This window comes from Panthera onca, chromosome A1 (genome assembly GCF_046562875.1).
Source record: "Panthera onca isolate mPanOnc1 chromosome A1, mPanOnc1 haplotype 2, whole genome shotgun sequence".
NCBI lineage: Eukaryota > Metazoa > Chordata > Mammalia > Carnivora > Felidae > Panthera > Panthera onca.
In genome coordinates this window covers 122,465,444-122,482,133 of record NC_138339.1, presented here as the reverse complement: position 1 = coordinate 122,482,133, position 16,690 = coordinate 122,465,444, and the positions used below count along the sequence as shown (strand labels likewise).

Genomic DNA, 16,690 nt, shown 5'->3' with positions numbered 1-16,690 from the left:
GGGAATGAGGCTGGGAATTTGAGAAGAGAAAGAAGAAAATCTAGAAGAATCTCTGTATGTAGGAGGAAAGAGTTATGAATTCATTTGAGAGCCCAATCAAGGTAAAGGTGAGAGTAAGCTTGTAGGGAATACAGAGATGATGGTGAAGTGGCATCCCTAAATGGAGAAGCTCAATAAGAGAGAAAACGAGTAGTTAGGCTGTGTATTGGAAGCTAAGGGAAATGTTAGCGGAATAATGTAAGTAGTTAGGTGCTTTTGGGGTGTCTGACGTATTATAAATAGTTGATCATATAATCAAGGTTAGGTAGAAAGGAAAGGGAAACAGGATGGAGCTTGATAAACAAGAACAACTGGAAAGAATCGAGGGACTGTTCCCACTATAAGAGTAAAGCTATGGTAATAAAAGTAATGGAACATGAGAGGAGGATGAGTTTAAGAGAATATCAAATACACTACCCATATTTTCACAGATGAGCAAAAATACAAAAATGAACTCAACTATTGTTTCCTGCAGATTTGTGCATAGAACACGCAAGATAATTGTTGGAGCTGTACTGCATCCTTTTTTTTTTATTTTAAAATGTTTATTTTTAAGAGAGAGTGAGAAAGAGTCACAGCGCAAGTGGGGGAAGAGCAGAGAGAGGGGGAGACAGGATTGGAAGCAGGCTTCAGGCTCCAAGCTGTCAGCACAGAGCCAGACATAGGGCTTGAAGTGGTGAACCATGAGATCATGATGTGATCTGAAGTTTGATTTTTAACCGACTGAGCCACTCAGGAGCCCCTGTACTGCATCTTTCATAGCCCTATTTCACCTGGAACTTTTTGGCTTGGTAAAGATAGTTGTAGCAGTAGGTAAATGTAAAATTTTCTTCCTTTCTTCCTTGCTAAAGATGTGTTAGCATCTACCTGTTGATTTTTGGAATATCAGTCAATTTAAATGATAGTAAGTTTTTTTCCAGTGATGGTGTGCAAGAGAAGAGGGAAGTTTAGCTTATTTGTAGTAATCTAAATTCCATCAAATAGATAGGATGCTACTTCTTGGCATGTTTTATACAAAGAGAAATTTAAAGCATTGTTATATTTTAATAGTCTAAATTGTTGTGTTTATGCACAAGTGTGCTCCCATACAAACTCATACACACATTGACAGGACACTTCCTTTAAATACAAATATTGTGTCCATATTTCACCGTCATATTTGGGGGAAGTTACAAATACAGTATATTTATTTAAAATCTGGTATATCACTTATTAATATTTTTCACAATCATTTGTTTTCTTCTTATAATTGATTGTGTTTCCATTTTGAGTCAATGGCTGTTGTGTGAGCAGTTATAAATAAATATTATAGGAAAAAGATATTCCCAAACAAAACCCCCAAAACTAGGCAGAACTGGAAACTGACTTCCAAAAGTAAATGCCGAAAATTCCTCTTTCAAAATTCTGCATGAAAGTTTCTGCAAAAATTTATTTGTGGAAAAATGGAATTCATCGACAAATTTTCAACTAGCATCCAATAAAAAGAAGAATGTAGTGATTTACTGTCTCTGGAAAGAAAGACATTTAATCTTCAGTTGGGTATTTGCAGTGAAAAACCTCACGAAATGCAAAAAAAAAACCCAACCCTACATCAACGGAAAATAGGAATACTGAATCATGTTTACAGTTACAAATTCATGCGCTTGGTGTCGCTCTTCACTGAGAACGTTTGCCTGAAGAACGTGCCTCCGCTTCTTCCGTCCTGCAGAAGATTTGGCAGATAGTGGAAAACCTCTAGTGAATCCTTCCCCAATAGAAGGCCGTGAGAATCAGTTTGCGGTAAGGTATTACATATACATTAAGCTATCTTTGAATCCTTTTGAGTGTACCATGCTGTTTTCCTGGCGAGGAGGCCCCGGAGCCCTGAGTTTTCTCCAGTCGCTTCTGCTGCTCACAGCCTGGGAGGCTGGGAGCGGCCAGATCCACTACTCGGTCCTGGAAGAGGCCAAACACGGCACTTTTGTGGGCCGAATCGCACAGGACCTGGGGCTGGAGCTGGCAGAGCTGGTGCGACGCCAATTCCGGGTGGTGTCCAAAGGCCGCGGGGACCTACTGGAGGTAAATCTGCAGAATGGAATTTTGTTTGTGAATTCTCGGATCGACCGGGAGGCGTTGTGCGGGCGGAACGCGGAGTGCAGCATCCACCTGGAGGTGATCGTGGACAGGCCGCTGCAGGTTTTCCATGTGGAGGTGGAGGTTAAAGATATTAACGACAACCCGCCTGTGTTCCCTGAAAGTAAGAAAAGAATAATCATTGCAGAATCTAGACCCCCAGAAACTCGGTTTCCACTAGATGGCGCATCCGATGCAGATATTGGAGTAAACTCAGCCTTGACCTACCGAATCGATCCCAACGACTATTTCGCTTTGGACACACAAAACAATCGTGAACAAACGTCTTCGTTGTCACTTGTGTTGAGAAAATCATTGGACAGAGAGCAAATTCAGGAGCATAGTTTATTATTGACAGCCAATGATGGGGGTAAACCGGAGATGACCGGCACAGTTCAGTTGCTGATCGAAATTCTGGATGTGAATGACAATGCCCCAGAATTTGACCAATTCATTTATAAAGTGACGGTATTAGAGAACGCATTTAATGGTACATTAGTGATCAAGCTAAATGCCACAGATCTTGATGATGGTACGAATGGAGACATAAGCTACTCATTTAGAAGGCCTGTATCTCCTGCAGTGCTGAATGCATTTATCATAAATCCTAACAGTGGAGAAATTAGAACAAAGGGTAAACTAGATTTCGAAGAAAAGAAATTGTACGAAATACCGGTGGAGGCAATAGACAAGGGGAATATTCCAATGGCAGGTCATTGTACCATTTTGGTGGAAGTACTAGATATAAACGATAATATCCCACATATTACCATCACTTCTCTGTCACTCCCGGTACGAGAGGATGTTCAGGTGGGCACTGTCATCGCCTTGATCAGCGTGTCCGACCGTGACTCTGGCGCCAACGGGCAGGTGACCTGCTCACTAACACCCCATGTCCCCTTCAAGCTGGTGTCCACCTTCAAGAATTACTATTCGCTGGTGCTGGACAGCGCCCTGGACCGCGAGAGCGTGTCGGACTATGCTGTAGTGGTGACCGCACGGGACGGGGGCTCGCCTTCGCTGTCGGCCACGGCCAGCGTGTCCGTGGAAGTGGCCGACGTGAACGACAACGCGCCGGCATTCGCGCAGGCCGAGTACACGGTGTTCGTGAAGGAGAACAACCCTCCCGGCTGCCACATCTTCACGGTGTCCGCGCGGGACGCGGACGCGCAGGAGAACGCGCTGGTGTCCTACTCGCTGGTGGAGCGGCGGGTGGGCGAGCGTGCGCTGTCGAGCTACGTGTCGGTGCACGCGGAGAGCGGCAAGGTGTACGCGCTGCAGCCGCTGGACCACGAGGAGCTGGAGCTGCTGCAGTTCCAAGTGAGCGCGCGCGACGCGGGCGTGCCTCCGCTGGGCAGCAACGTGACGCTGCAGGTGTTCGTGCTGGACGAGAACGACAACGCGCCCACGCTGCTGCCGCTGCCTGGGGCGGGCGGCGCGGGCGGCGCCGTGAGCGAGCTGGTGTGGCGGTCGGTGGGCGCGGGCCACGTGGTGGCGAAGGTGCGCGCGGTGGACGCCGACTCGGGCTACAACGCGTGGCTGTCGTACGAGCTGCAGCCGGCGGCGGGTGGCGCGCGCAGCCCGTTCCGCGTGGCGCTGTACACGGGCGAGATCAGCACGACGCGCAGCCTGGACGAGGCGGACTCGCCGCGCCAGCGCCTGCTGGTGCTGGTGAGGGACCACGGCGAGCCGGCGCTGACGGCCACGGCCACCGTGCTGCTGTCGCTGGTGGAGAGCGGCCAGGCGCCCAAGGCCTCGTCGCGGGTGTTGGCGGGCGCCGCCGGCGCGGAGGCGGCGCTGGTGGATGTCAACGTGTACCTGATCATCGCCATCTGCGCGGTGTCCAGCCTGCTGGTGCTCACGCTGCTGCTGTACGTGGCGCTGCGGTGCTCGGCGCCGCCCAGCGAGGGCGCGTGCGGGCCGGGGAAGCCCACGCTGGTGTGTTCCAGCGCGGTGGGGAGCTGGTCGTACTCGCAGCAGAGGCGGCAGAGGGTGTGCTCTGGGGAGGGTCCGCCCAAGACCGACCTCATGGCCTTTAGCCCCAGCCTTCCTCCGTGTCTGAGTTCTACAGAGGGAACAGGTGAAGGAGAAGCTGATTCAGAACGTTTGAAAGAGGTGAGTTCGTATTTAAAACTGTCTTACTGTTTTAGCCTTATTCACACTTTTATCGTTTAAGATTCATTCTCAATTGTAAGATTATTCTTTAATTTGCTCGTCGTTATGGAATTTAATGAGTATTATTGACATAGTGGGTCGAATTATTTTTCAGGTAAGTTTTAGTAAAAAGTCATAATAAACTGCCCATAACGGTAATCATTTGTGGCGGTTTTTTGTATTACACAGGGTTTCTAATTATTTGTTTCCTTTTTAAATGTTTATTTATTTTTGAGAGAGAGAGCGTGAGCGAGGGAGAGGCAGAAAGAGAGGGAGGGGCGGAGAGAGAGGGAGACAGAGGATCGGAAGTGGTGCTGAGATCGCAGAGCCTGATTCGGGGCTCAAACTCACGACCTGATCTGAAGTAGACCACTTACCTGACTGAGCCATCCAGGCACCCGTATTATCATTTATTTTCTGTGTGAGCATTTATAAGAAACCACACGTTGTGAATACTTAAGCATTTAGAAGAGGTTTGTTTTAAAGAGGCTAACCAGAATTTTAAAACTTTAAATGTTTTTATAAAATTTATACATATGCCATTTTACGTGTTTTATTTTAAAGAGGACATAACCTTTTACATAAATGCCCTTTAAAGGTGCATTTTTGTTTCTTTAAAAAATTTTTTTTTCCGGGGGCTCCTGGGTGGCTCAGTGGGTTAAGTGTCCGACTTTGGCTTTGGTCACGATCTCACAGTTCGTGGGTTGGAGGCCCGTGTTGGGCTCTATGCTGACAGCTTAGACCCTGGAGCCTGCTTCGGATTCTGTGACTCCCCCTCTCTCTGTCCCTCCCCTGATCGCATTCTGTCTGTCTGCCTCTCAAAAATAAATAAACATTAAAAAATTTTTTTAAAGGGGCGCCTGGGTGGCTTAGTTGGTTGGGCGTGCAACTTTGGCTCAGGTCATGATCTCAAAGTTTGTGAGTTTGAGCCCCCCCCCCCCCAGGGGGCTCTGTGCTTACAGCTCAGAGCCTGGAGCCTGCTTTGGATTCTATGTCTCCCTCTCTCTCGGTCCCTAACCCACTCGCATTCTGTCTCTGTCTCAAAAATAAATAAACAACAAAAAAAATTTTTTTAAGTTTTTTTGGCTTGGTCCCTCCTCATTTTCTTCTAGTCACATCACCATTCCTGTCAGGTATCCAGTACAAACAGGCTTGTAATTTTCCTTTCACATATTTATTTGCAGTCACTGGATTGCTACACACGTGCATACGTCTGGTGGCTTTTTGTTAGTGTTTATTTTAGTTTATTAGGATAGATAATGCATTTTACATTTCCTCAATCACCAATACCTTTGGAAATCCCCACATATCTAATACTTTTGTATGTTGTCAGACAAGTATCCAATTTCTTTTTTGTTTTTGTTTTTCTTATTTTTTAAAGTAAGCTCCACAGGGGTGCCTAGGTGGCTCAGTCGGTTAAGCGTCTGACTTTGGCTCAGGTCATAATCTCACGGTTTGTGAGTTTGAGCCCTGCTCAGAGCCTGGAGCCTGCTTTGGATTCTGTGTCTCCTTCTCTCTCTGCCCCTCCCCCACTTGTGCTCTGTCTCTCTCTATTAAAAATAAATAAATGTAAAAATAAATTTAAAGTAGGCTCCACACCTAATGTGGAGCACAACATGCTGCGTGAACTCACAATTGGATGCTTTAAACAACTGAGCCACCCAGTTGCCCCATGATATTTTTAATAGCTGTGTAGTACCCCATAATACAGGGTGAATCATTGATATATTCAGTTATTCACCTGTTGATGAGTATTTTGTTTCAAGTATTCATTAGCCCTCCTAAACCATGGTGTACTATTACTTACATGTTTCTTATTTATTTATTAAAAATTTTTTACATTTATTGATTTTTATTTTTAATTTTTTTAAACATTTATTTAGGTTTGAGAGACAGAGCATAAGCAGGGGTGGGACAGAGAGAGGGAGACACAGAATCGGAAGTAGGCTCCAGGCTCTGAGCTGTCATCACAGAGCCCAACACGGGGCTCGAACTTATAAGCCATGAGATCATGACCTGAGCCAAAGTTGATGCTTAACCGACTGAGCCACCCAGGCGCCCCTACATTTATTTGTTTATTTTGAGAGAGAGAGAGAGAGAGAGAGAGAGAGAGAGAGAGAGCACGAGCCAGGGAGGGGCAGAGAGAGAGGGAGGGAGAGAATTCCAAGCAGGCTCTGTGCTGTCTGGATCCAGATCCTGGGCTCAATCTCACCAACCTTGAGATCATGACTGGAGCCTAAATCAAGAGCCTGACGCTTAACCTACTGAGTCACCCAAGCACCCCTCATTTATATATTTCTAAAATATTGGTGGTTTCATTTCTGTGAAATTCATTTTCAGATGTGGAATTGACACATCAAAGGGTATTAATAATTTTAATTTTCAAATGTTTTGCTAGAGTACTTTTCAAGAATTTTGTAGTACTTTTAGTTTCCACCAAGTTATGAGCAACCTCTTTTATCTCTAAAAGCAAAAGCAGTCTTACATTCTGCCAGTGTGATATCTCATTGTTACTTTAATTCCTACATACTACCAGTGAACTTCAGCATACTGTCATTTATGTTTGGTTTTCTTTGATTTATCAATTAAATTCTTTTCCCATTTTTATTTGAAAAAAAATGTTTTCAGTTTGAGAAAGTTCTTTTTAAAATATAGATATTAACTTTTATCTTCTACCTATATCACAAATATTTTTTCTCCTATACAACTTATATTGATGTAGTTATGTATATTTTGCCATATAAAGGTGGTTTTTACATTTCTGAACTAAAATACATCTATTTTTCTTTTATGGATTTTACAGTCTCCATGTTTATTTAGGAATATCTTAATTTTTATATGGAACATCCATTAATTAAATTAATTTAATAAACATTTATTTCTAATTTAAGTTAATTTGAAAAATTGAAGTATAATTGACATATAACATTATATTCGTTTCAGATATACATATAATGGTTTGACATTTGTATATATTGGAAAATGATCACCACAATAAGTCTAGTTAACACCTATCACCATACATAGTTGCAACTTTTTTTTCTTGTAATTAGAACTTTTCCTATATACTCTTTTAGCAACTTTGTTTTTAATATTTATTTATTTTGAGAGAGAGTGAGAGCAGGGGAGGAGAGAGAGAGAGAGAAAGAGAGAATGGGAGAGAGAATTCCAAGCCAGCTTCATGCTGTCAGTGCAGAGCCTGACTTGGGGCTCAAACTCACAAACTCAGATCATGACCTGAGATAAAATCAAGAGTTGTAGGCTTAACTGACTGAGCCACCCAGGCATCCCTAGCAACTTTCAAATATACAATTTAGTATTATTAAGTATAGTCACTGTACTGTACATTATGTCCCCAGAACTTATTTATTTTATAACCAGAAGTTTGTACCTCTTGCTCACCTTCAGTCATTTTGCCCACTCCCACCCCCTGCAAATGGCAAACACCAATCCATTCTCTGTATAGTTTGGGGTTTTTTAAGGTTCCACACCAGTGAGATCATTTTTCTTTTTTTCTTTTTTATTTATTTTTTAAAATTTACATCCAAATTAGTTAGCATATAGTGCAACAATGATTTCAGGAGTAGATTCCTTAGCGCCCCTTACCCATTTAGCCCATCCGCCTCCCACTACCCCTCCATAACCCTCAGTTTGTTCTCCAAATTTATGAGTCTCTTCGGTTTTGTCCCCCTCCCTGTTTTTATATTATTTTTTTCCCTTATGTTCATCTGTTTTGTCTCTTAAAGTTCTCATATGAGTGAAGTCAAAGGATTTTTGTCTTTCTCTGACTGAATGATTTCACTTAGCATAATACTCTCCACTTCTATCCACATAGTTGCAAATGGCAAGATTTCATTCTTTTTGATTGCCGAGTAATACTCCATTGTGTGTGTGTGTGTGTGTGTGTGTGTGTGTGTGTGTGTGTGTGATCACATTTTCTTTATCCATTCATACATTGATGGACATTTGGGCTCTTTCCATACTTCGGCTATTGCTGATACTGCTGCTGTAAACATGGGGGTGCATGTGTCCCTTCGAAACAGCACGCCTGTATCCCGTGGATAAATGCCTAGTAGTGCAATTGCTGGGTTGTAGGATAGATCTATTTTTAGTTTTTTGAGGAACCTCTATACTGTTTTCCAGAGTGGCTGCACCAGCTTGCATTCCCATAGTGAGATCATTTTTCTTTTTTTTTTATGTTTATTTTTTTTTTTTTAAGAGAGAGAGAGACGCAGAGCATGAGTAGGGGAGGGGCAGAGAGAGAGAGAGGGAGACGTAGAATCCAAAGCAGGCTTCAGGGTCCAAGCTGTCAGCGCAGAGCCCGATGCGGGGTTCGAACTCACAAACTGTGAGATCATGATCTGAGCTGCAGTCTGACGCCCAACCAACTGAGCCACTCAGACGCCCCTTGAGATCATTTTTCTTAAAGTAGTTATTTCTTGCTGTAAACTTACCTCTTAGCACTGCTTTTGCTGCATCCCCTAAGTTTTACTATGTTGTGTTTCCATTTTCACTTCTTTCAAAATATCTTCTATTTCCCTTTTGTTTCATCTTTGACCCACTGTTTTTAAGGAGTGTGTTGTTAAATTTCCAAGTATTTGTGAATTTTCCCATTTTCCTCTGGTTATCGACTTCTAGTTTCATATGATTATGGTCAGAAAAGATACTCTGTATGATTTTAGTCTTTTAAAATTTGCTGAGACTTACTTTGTGACCTAATACATGATCTATCCTGGAGAATGTTCCATGTGCTCTTGAGAGGACTTTGTATTCTGTTGAAGTTGGTGGGTATGTTCTGTACATGTCTATTAAGTCCATTTGTTCTAGTTCAGTGTTTTCATACTGATTTTCTGTCTGGATTATCTCTCCATTGATGAAAGTGGGTGTACTGAAGTTCTCTGCTATTACTGTAATGTCATCTATTACTTCCTTCAGATAAGTTGGTATTTGATTTATATATTTATGTGCTGTGATGTTGGGTAGATATATAACAATTGTTATATTCTTTTGTTGACTTTTATCACAGTATAATGACCTTTGTCTCCTGTTATGGTTTTTTACTTAAAGTCGGTTTTATCTAAGTATAGCTACTCCTCTTCTCTCTTTTGGTTTCCATTTGCACAGAATATATTTTTCCTTCTCTTCATTTGTTTGTTTGTTTATTTATTTATTTATGTATTTATGTATGTATTTATTTATTTATTTTAGAGAGAGTGAGCACAGGGTGGGGGACAGAGCAGGGGGGAGAATCTCAAGCAGGCTCCATGCTTAGAGTGGAGCTCAATGTGGGGCTTGATCTCAAGACCATGAGATCGTGACCTGAGCCTAAATTAAGAGTCAGATGCTTAACTGACTGAGTCATTCAGGTGCCCCACAATTTACATCTTTTCAAAGGGTGTATGCATTAACAAATAATTATAACTATCACTAGTTTTAATATATCTGTTCTTTGACTCTTAAAGTAGTTATGGCACCACTGTATTACAATATTAGAGTATTCTGAATCTGACTCTATACTTACTTTACCAGACTGTGGTATATTTTCATATGTTTTCATGTTACTAGTCATCACCCTTTCATTTCAGCTGGAAGAACTCCTTTCAGCGTTTCTCATAAGGCAGGTCTAATGGTGATGAACTCCCTGAGCCTTTTTTTTTTTTAATTGGGGAAAGTCTTTATCTTGTCTCATTTCGAAGGATAATTTTACTGCATAACATATCCTTGGTTGGTGGCTTATTTTTATTTCAGCACATTGAATATATCAACCATTCTCTCCTGGCCTGCGGTGTTTCTGCTGAGAAATCTGTTAATAGCCTAACGGGGGTTTGCTTGTATGAGAGAAATTTTTTTTCTCTTGTGTTTTTAAAATTCTTTCTTTGTTTTATACAGTTTTATTATAATTCATCTTAGGGAAGAGTGTTTCAGATTGAAATTTTGGGGTGACCTACTAGCTTCATGAACTTGGATGTCCAAATCTTTCCTCATATTTGAGAAGTTCTCTGTCATTATTTCTTTAAATAAGCTTTCTACCCTTTTCCCTCTTCTCCTTCTGTGACTCCAATGATTGTTTCTTTTTAAAGGTGTCCCATAAATTCCATATGTCCCAAAGGTTTTCTTCATACCTTTCTCTATTTTTTGTTGTTGTTGCTCCTTTTGACTGGGTTATTTAAATTATCTTTGTTGCTCCCTCTAGTGTCTGTTGGCAGCATTTCAGTTTTCTGGTTCTACAGCAGTAAGCTCTTCTGTTCTCAGTGGCCAGTAGGCATCCAAGTGTGCTGGTTTCCTGTCAGCACCCCTAGTCAGGTAGACAGATACCAATTCCTTAGATAGCTTTCCGAAAACCCAAAAGGCTAGACACACCCTCACTTCTCTCCCTCTTTCCTGAAGGAGCAAGCTGACCCCTTGCTATTTTTGTTCTCTATAGCCCCCAGGCATCCAAACAATGCCAGTTCCATCAGTTCTCTGATTGAGGCAATACAGAAACTAGTCCTTTAGACAGCCCTGAGACACGTTATACTCTTCTCTTTCCCCTTGAAGGTGAAGTAGTGACAGTATTCTTTCCGGGTGCTGAGGTGTACCAGTATGGGTGAGGGGCTGGTGTGAGCAAAGTTAAAATGATCCTTCCTACTGATTTCAGTGCAGCTCTTTCAGCCTTGTGTTCACCTGGGGTACTCCAGCTTCTTAACTGGATTCTGGAATCCTCAAAAATGAATTTTGGCTTATATATCATTGTTAATGGTTATTTTTGTGTGGGAATAAGGGCTGGGAATTCCTATTCTGACATTTTGCTGGCATCATTTTGATACATTTTGAGTTAATTTTTGTAGCAGGTGTGAGGTAGTGATCCAACTTTATTCTTTTGCAAGTGGATATCCAGTTATCCTGGCATCATTTATTGAAAAGAACTATCCTTTTCCTGTTGAAATGTTTGGGAACCATTGTTGAAAATCAATTGATCAATAAATGTGGGAGTTCATTCCTGGATTTTGATTCTATTCCATTGATTTATATGTCTATCCTTATCCCAGTACCACATTGCTTTCATTATTGTAATTTTGTGGCAAGTTTTAAAATCAGGAACTATTAGTGCTCCAACTTTGTTCTTTTTTTCAAGATTGTGTTGGCTGTTCTGTGTGATTTGCATTTCCATGTGACTTTTAGGATCAGTTTATCAATTTCTGCAAGGAAGCCAGCTTACTTTTGATAGGGATCAATTTGTAGATCAATTTGGGCAGTATTGCCATCACCATCTTAACTATAAAAAGTCTTCTGATCCATGAACGTGGGATTTTCCCCCCATTTACTTAGTTCTTTAGTCCCTTTCAACAATGTTTTGTAGTTTTCAGAGTATGCATTTTATATTTATTTTGTTACATTTATTCCTTAGTATTTTGAGTTTTTGATGCTATTATAAATGGAATTGTTTTCTTATTTCATTTTTTGCTGGTTCATTTTTAGAATGGTTAGTGTGTAAACTCTAATTGATGGATTTTTAAAATGTATATTCAAGTTAGTTAACATACAGTGTAGTCTTTGCTTCAGGAGTAGAACCCAATTATTCATCTGTTACGTATGACACCCAGTGCTCATCTTGAAAAGTGCCCTTCTTAATGCCCATCACCCATTAAACGCACCCTCCCACCCACCCACACCCTTCTAGAAACCCTCAGTTTGTTCTCTGTATTTAAGAGTTTTTTATGGTTTGTGTCTCTCTCTGTTTTTTTCTTATTTTTTCTTCCCTTCCTCTATGTTCATCTGTTGAGTTTCTCAAATTCCACGTATGAGTGAAATCCTATGGTATCTTTCTCTGACTGACTTATTTTGCTCAGCATAATGCCCTCCAGTTTCATTCACGTTGTTGAAAATGGCAATATTTCATTCTTTTTCATTGCCGAGTAGTATTTCATTGTGTATATGTACCACATCTGCTTTATCCATTCATTAGTTGATGGACATTTGGGTTCTTTCCATAGTTTGGCTATTGTTGATAGCACTGCTATAAACATTGGGGGTGTATGTGCCCCTTTGAATCAGCATTTTTGTATCCTTTGGATAAATTCCTTGCAATGCAATTGCTAGGTTGTAGGGTAGTTCTATTTTTAATTTTTTTGAGGAACCTCTATACTGTTTTCCAAAGTGGCTGCACCAGTTTGCATTCCCACCAACAGTGCAAGAGGATTCCTCTTTCTCTGCATCCTCCACAACACCTCTTGTTTCTTGTGTTGTTAATTTTAGCCATTCTGATAGCTGTGAGGTGATATCTCATTGTGGTTTTGATTTGTAATTTCCCTGATGATAAGTGATGTTGAGAATCTTTTCATGTGTCTGTTATTCATCTGGATGTCTTCTTTGGAAAAGTGTCTGTTCATATCTTGTGCCCATTTCTTCACTGGATTGTTTGTTTTGTGTTGAGTTTGGCAAGTTCTTTTTTTTTTTAATTTTAAATCCTTTATTTTTTAATTTTTTATGTTTTAGCTTAAAATAACAGAAATATATTCTCTCAAAGTTCCAGAGTTAAGAAATCCAAACTCAAGACATCTGCAGGGTCATAGTCCCTCCTAACCTTCTAGAGAAGTGTTATTCCTTGCTCTTCCAGTTTCTGGAGGCTGGTAGCTATTTTTGGTATTTCTTGGCTTTTAGGTATCATTCTAACCGCCATGTCCATTTTCACATTGATTTCTTTGTTTTAAATGAAAAAAATATTTTTTCAGGAATAGAACTTAGTGATTCTTCATTTACATATAACACCCAGTGCTCATCCCAACCAGTGTCCTCCTTAATGCCCCTCACCCCCTTAGCTCTTACCCCACCCAACACCCTGCCAGCAACCCTCAGTTTGTTCTCCATATTTAAGAGTCTTTTATGGTTTGCCTCCCTCTCTGTTTTTATATTATTTTTGCTTCCCTTCCCTTATGTTTATCTTTTTTGGGTCTTATTTATTTTTTATATTTATTTATTTTGGGGAGAATACAAGTGGGGGAGAGGTGGAGAGGGGGGCAGAGGATCTGAAGTGGGCTCTGCACTGACAGGCTGACAGCAGCAAGCCTGATGTGGGGCTTGAACTCATGTACCGTGAGATCATGTCCTGAACCGAAGTCAGACGCTCGAGTGACTGAGCCACCCAGGCGCCCTTGTTTTCTATCTTAAATTCCACATATGAGTGAAATCATATGATAATTGTCTTTCTCTGACTGACTTATTTCGCTTAGCATAACACACTCTAGTTCCATCCAAGTTGTTGCAAATGGCTTGATTTCATTCTTTTGGTAGCCAAGTAATATTCCATTGAATATATATACCACATCTTCTTTATCCATTCATCAGTCCATGGACATTTGAACTCTTTCCATACTTTGGCTATTGTCTATGGTGCTGCTGTAAACATTGGGGTGCATGTTCCCTGTAAATCAGCATTTTTGTATCCTTTGGATAAATACATAGTAGTGTAATTGCTGGGCCATAGAGTAGTTCAATTTTTAATTTTTTGAGGAACCTCCATTCATTTTTCTAGAGTGGCTATACCAGTTTGCACTCCCACCAGCAGTGCATAAGCATTCCCCTTTCTCCGCATCCTTGCCAACATCTCTTGTTGCCTGAGTTGTTAATTTTAGCCATTCTGACAGGTGAGGTAGTATCTCATCATCATGGTTTTGATTTGTATTTCCCTGATGATGAGTGATGATGAGTGATGTTGAGCATTTTTTTCATGTCTGTTATGTTCATGTATTTTGCCCATTCATGTATTTTGTATTTTGCCCATTGCTATTCATGTATTTTGCCCATTGCTTCACTAAATTATTTGTTTTTTGGGTGTTAAGTTTGATAAGTTCTTTGTAGATTTTGGATACTAACCCTTTGTCTGGTATGTCATTTGCAAATATCGTCTCCCATTCTGTCAGTTGCCTTTTAGTTTTGTTGATTGTTTCCTTCACTGTGCAGAAGCTTTCTATTTTGATGAGGTCTCAATAGTTCATTTTTGCTTTTATTTCCCTTGCCTCCAGAGACATGTCAAGTAAGAAGGTGCTGTGGTCAGCGTCAAAGTGGTTGCTGCCTGTCTTCTCCTGCAGGATATTGATGGTTTCCTGTCTCACATTTAGGTCTTTCATCCCTTTAAATTTATTTTTGTGTATGGTGTAAGAAAGCGGTCCATTTTCATTCTTCTGCATATCACTGTACAGTTCTCCTAGCACCACTTGCTAAAGAGACTGTCTTTTTTCCATTGGACATTCTTCCCTGCTTTATTGAAGATTAGTTGGCCATATATTTGTGGGTCCATTTCTGGGTTCTATTCTGTTCAACAGATCTGTGTTTGTTTTTGTCCCAATACCATACTGTCTTGATGATGACAGCTTTGTAATACAGGTTAAGGTCCAGAATTGTGATGCTTCCTTCCTTGGTTTTCTTTTTCAACATTCCTTTGGCTATTTGGCTATTCTTTTGTGGTTCCATACAAATTTTAGGATTGTTTGTTCTAGCTCTGCGAAGAATGCTGATGTTATTTTGATAAGGATTGCATTGAATGCATAGATTGCTTTGGGTAACATCAACATTTATTTTTTTTAATTTATTTTTTTAAATATGAAATTTAATGTCAAATTGGTTTCCATACAACATCCAGTGCTCATCCCAACAGGTTTCCTCCTCAATGCCCATCACCCACCCTCCTCTCCCTCCCACCCCCCATCAACCCTCAGTTTGTTCTCAGTTTTTAAGAGGCTCTTATGTTTTGGCTCCTTCCCTCTCTAACCTCTTTTTTTTTCCTTGCCTTACCCCATGGTCTTCTGTTAAGTTTCCCAGGAACCACATAAGAGTGAAAACATATGGTATCCATCTTTCTCTGTATGACTTATTTCACTTAGCATAACACTCTCCAGTTCCATCCACATTGCTACAAAAGGCCATATTTCATTCTTTCTCATTGCCATGTAGTATTCCACTGTGTATATAAACCACAATTTCTTTATCCATTCATCAGTTGATGGACATTTAGGCTCTTTCCATAATTTGGCTATTGTTGAAAGCGCTGCTATAAACATTGCGAGTACAAGTGCCCCTATGCATCAGCACTCCTGTATCCCTTGGGTAAATTCCTAGCAGTGCTATTGCTGGGTCATAGGGTAGATCTATTTTTAATTTTTTGTGGAACCTCCACACTGTTTTCCAGAGTGGCTGCACCAATTTGCATTCCCACCAACAGTGCAAGAGGGTTCCCGTTTCTCCAGATCCTTGCCAGCATCTATAGTCTGATTTGTTCATTTTCGCCATTCTGACTGGTGTGAGGTGGTATCTCAGTGTGGTTTTGATTTGTATTTCCCTGATGAGAAGCGACGTCGAGCATCTTTTCATGTGCTTGTTGGCCATCTGGATGTCTTCTTTAGAGAAGTGTCTATTCATGTTTTTTGCCCATTTCTTCACTGGATTATTTGTTTTTGGGGTGTGGAGTTTGGTGAGTTCTTTATAGATTTTGGATACTAGCCCTTTGTCTGATATGTCATTGGCAAATATCTTTTCCCATTCCGTTGGTTGCCTTTTAGTTTTGTTGATTGTTTCCTTTGCTGTGCAGAAGCTTTTTATCTTCATGAGGTCCCAATAGTTCATTTTTGCTTTTAATTCCCTCGCCTTTGGGGATGTGTCAAGTAAGAAATTGCTGCACCTGAGGTCAGAGAGGTTTTTTTCCTGCTTTCTCTTCTAGGGTTTTGATGGTTTCCTGTCTCACATTCAGGTCCTTTATCAATTTTGAGTTTATTTTTGTGAATGGTGTAAGAAAGTGGTCTAGTTTCATCCTTCTGCATGTTGCTGTCCAGTTCTCCCAGCACCATTGTTAAAGAGACTGTCTTTTTTCCATTGGATATTCTTTCCTGCTTTGTCAAAGATTAGTTGGCCATACTTTTGTGGGTCTAATTCTGGGGTGTCTATTCTATTCCATTGGTCTATGTGTCTGTTTTTGTGCCAATACCATGTTGTCTTGATGATTACAGCCTTGTAGTAGAGGCTAAAGTCTGGGATTGTGATGCCTCCCTCTTTGGTCTTCTTCTTCAAAATTACTTTGGTTATTTGGGGCCTTTTGTGGTTCCATACAAATTTTAGGATTGCTTGTTCTAGCTTCGAGAAGAATGCTGGCGCAATTTTGATTGGGATTGCATTGAATGTGTAGATAGCTTTGGGTAGTATTGACATTTTAACAATATTTATTCTTCCAATCCATGAGCATGGAATGTTTTTCCATTTTTTTATATCTTCTTCAATTTCCTTCATAAGCTTTCTATAGTTTTCAGAATACAGATCTTTTACATCTTTGGTTAGGTTTATTCCTAGGTATTTTATGCTTCTTGGTGCAGTTGTGAATGGGATCAGTTTCTTTATTTGTCTTTCTGTTGCTTCATTA

General features: G+C 40.7%; 1 protein-coding gene across 1 annotated transcript; it reads left to right on the top strand.

Moving 5' to 3' along the window:
* The first annotated feature begins 1,650 nt into the window (after positions 1–1,650).
* LOC132676523 (protocadherin alpha-13) lies at positions 1,651–10,567 on the top strand. The gene is made up of 2 exons (XM_078453092.1): positions 1,651–4,266; positions 10,499–10,567. The coding sequence occupies exons 1-2, from the start codon at positions 1,870–1,872 to the stop codon at positions 10,565–10,567; spliced, it is 2,466 nt and encodes an 821-aa protein (XP_078309218.1). The 5' UTR covers positions 1,651–1,869.
* The last annotated feature ends 6,123 nt before the right edge of the window (positions 10,568–16,690 follow it).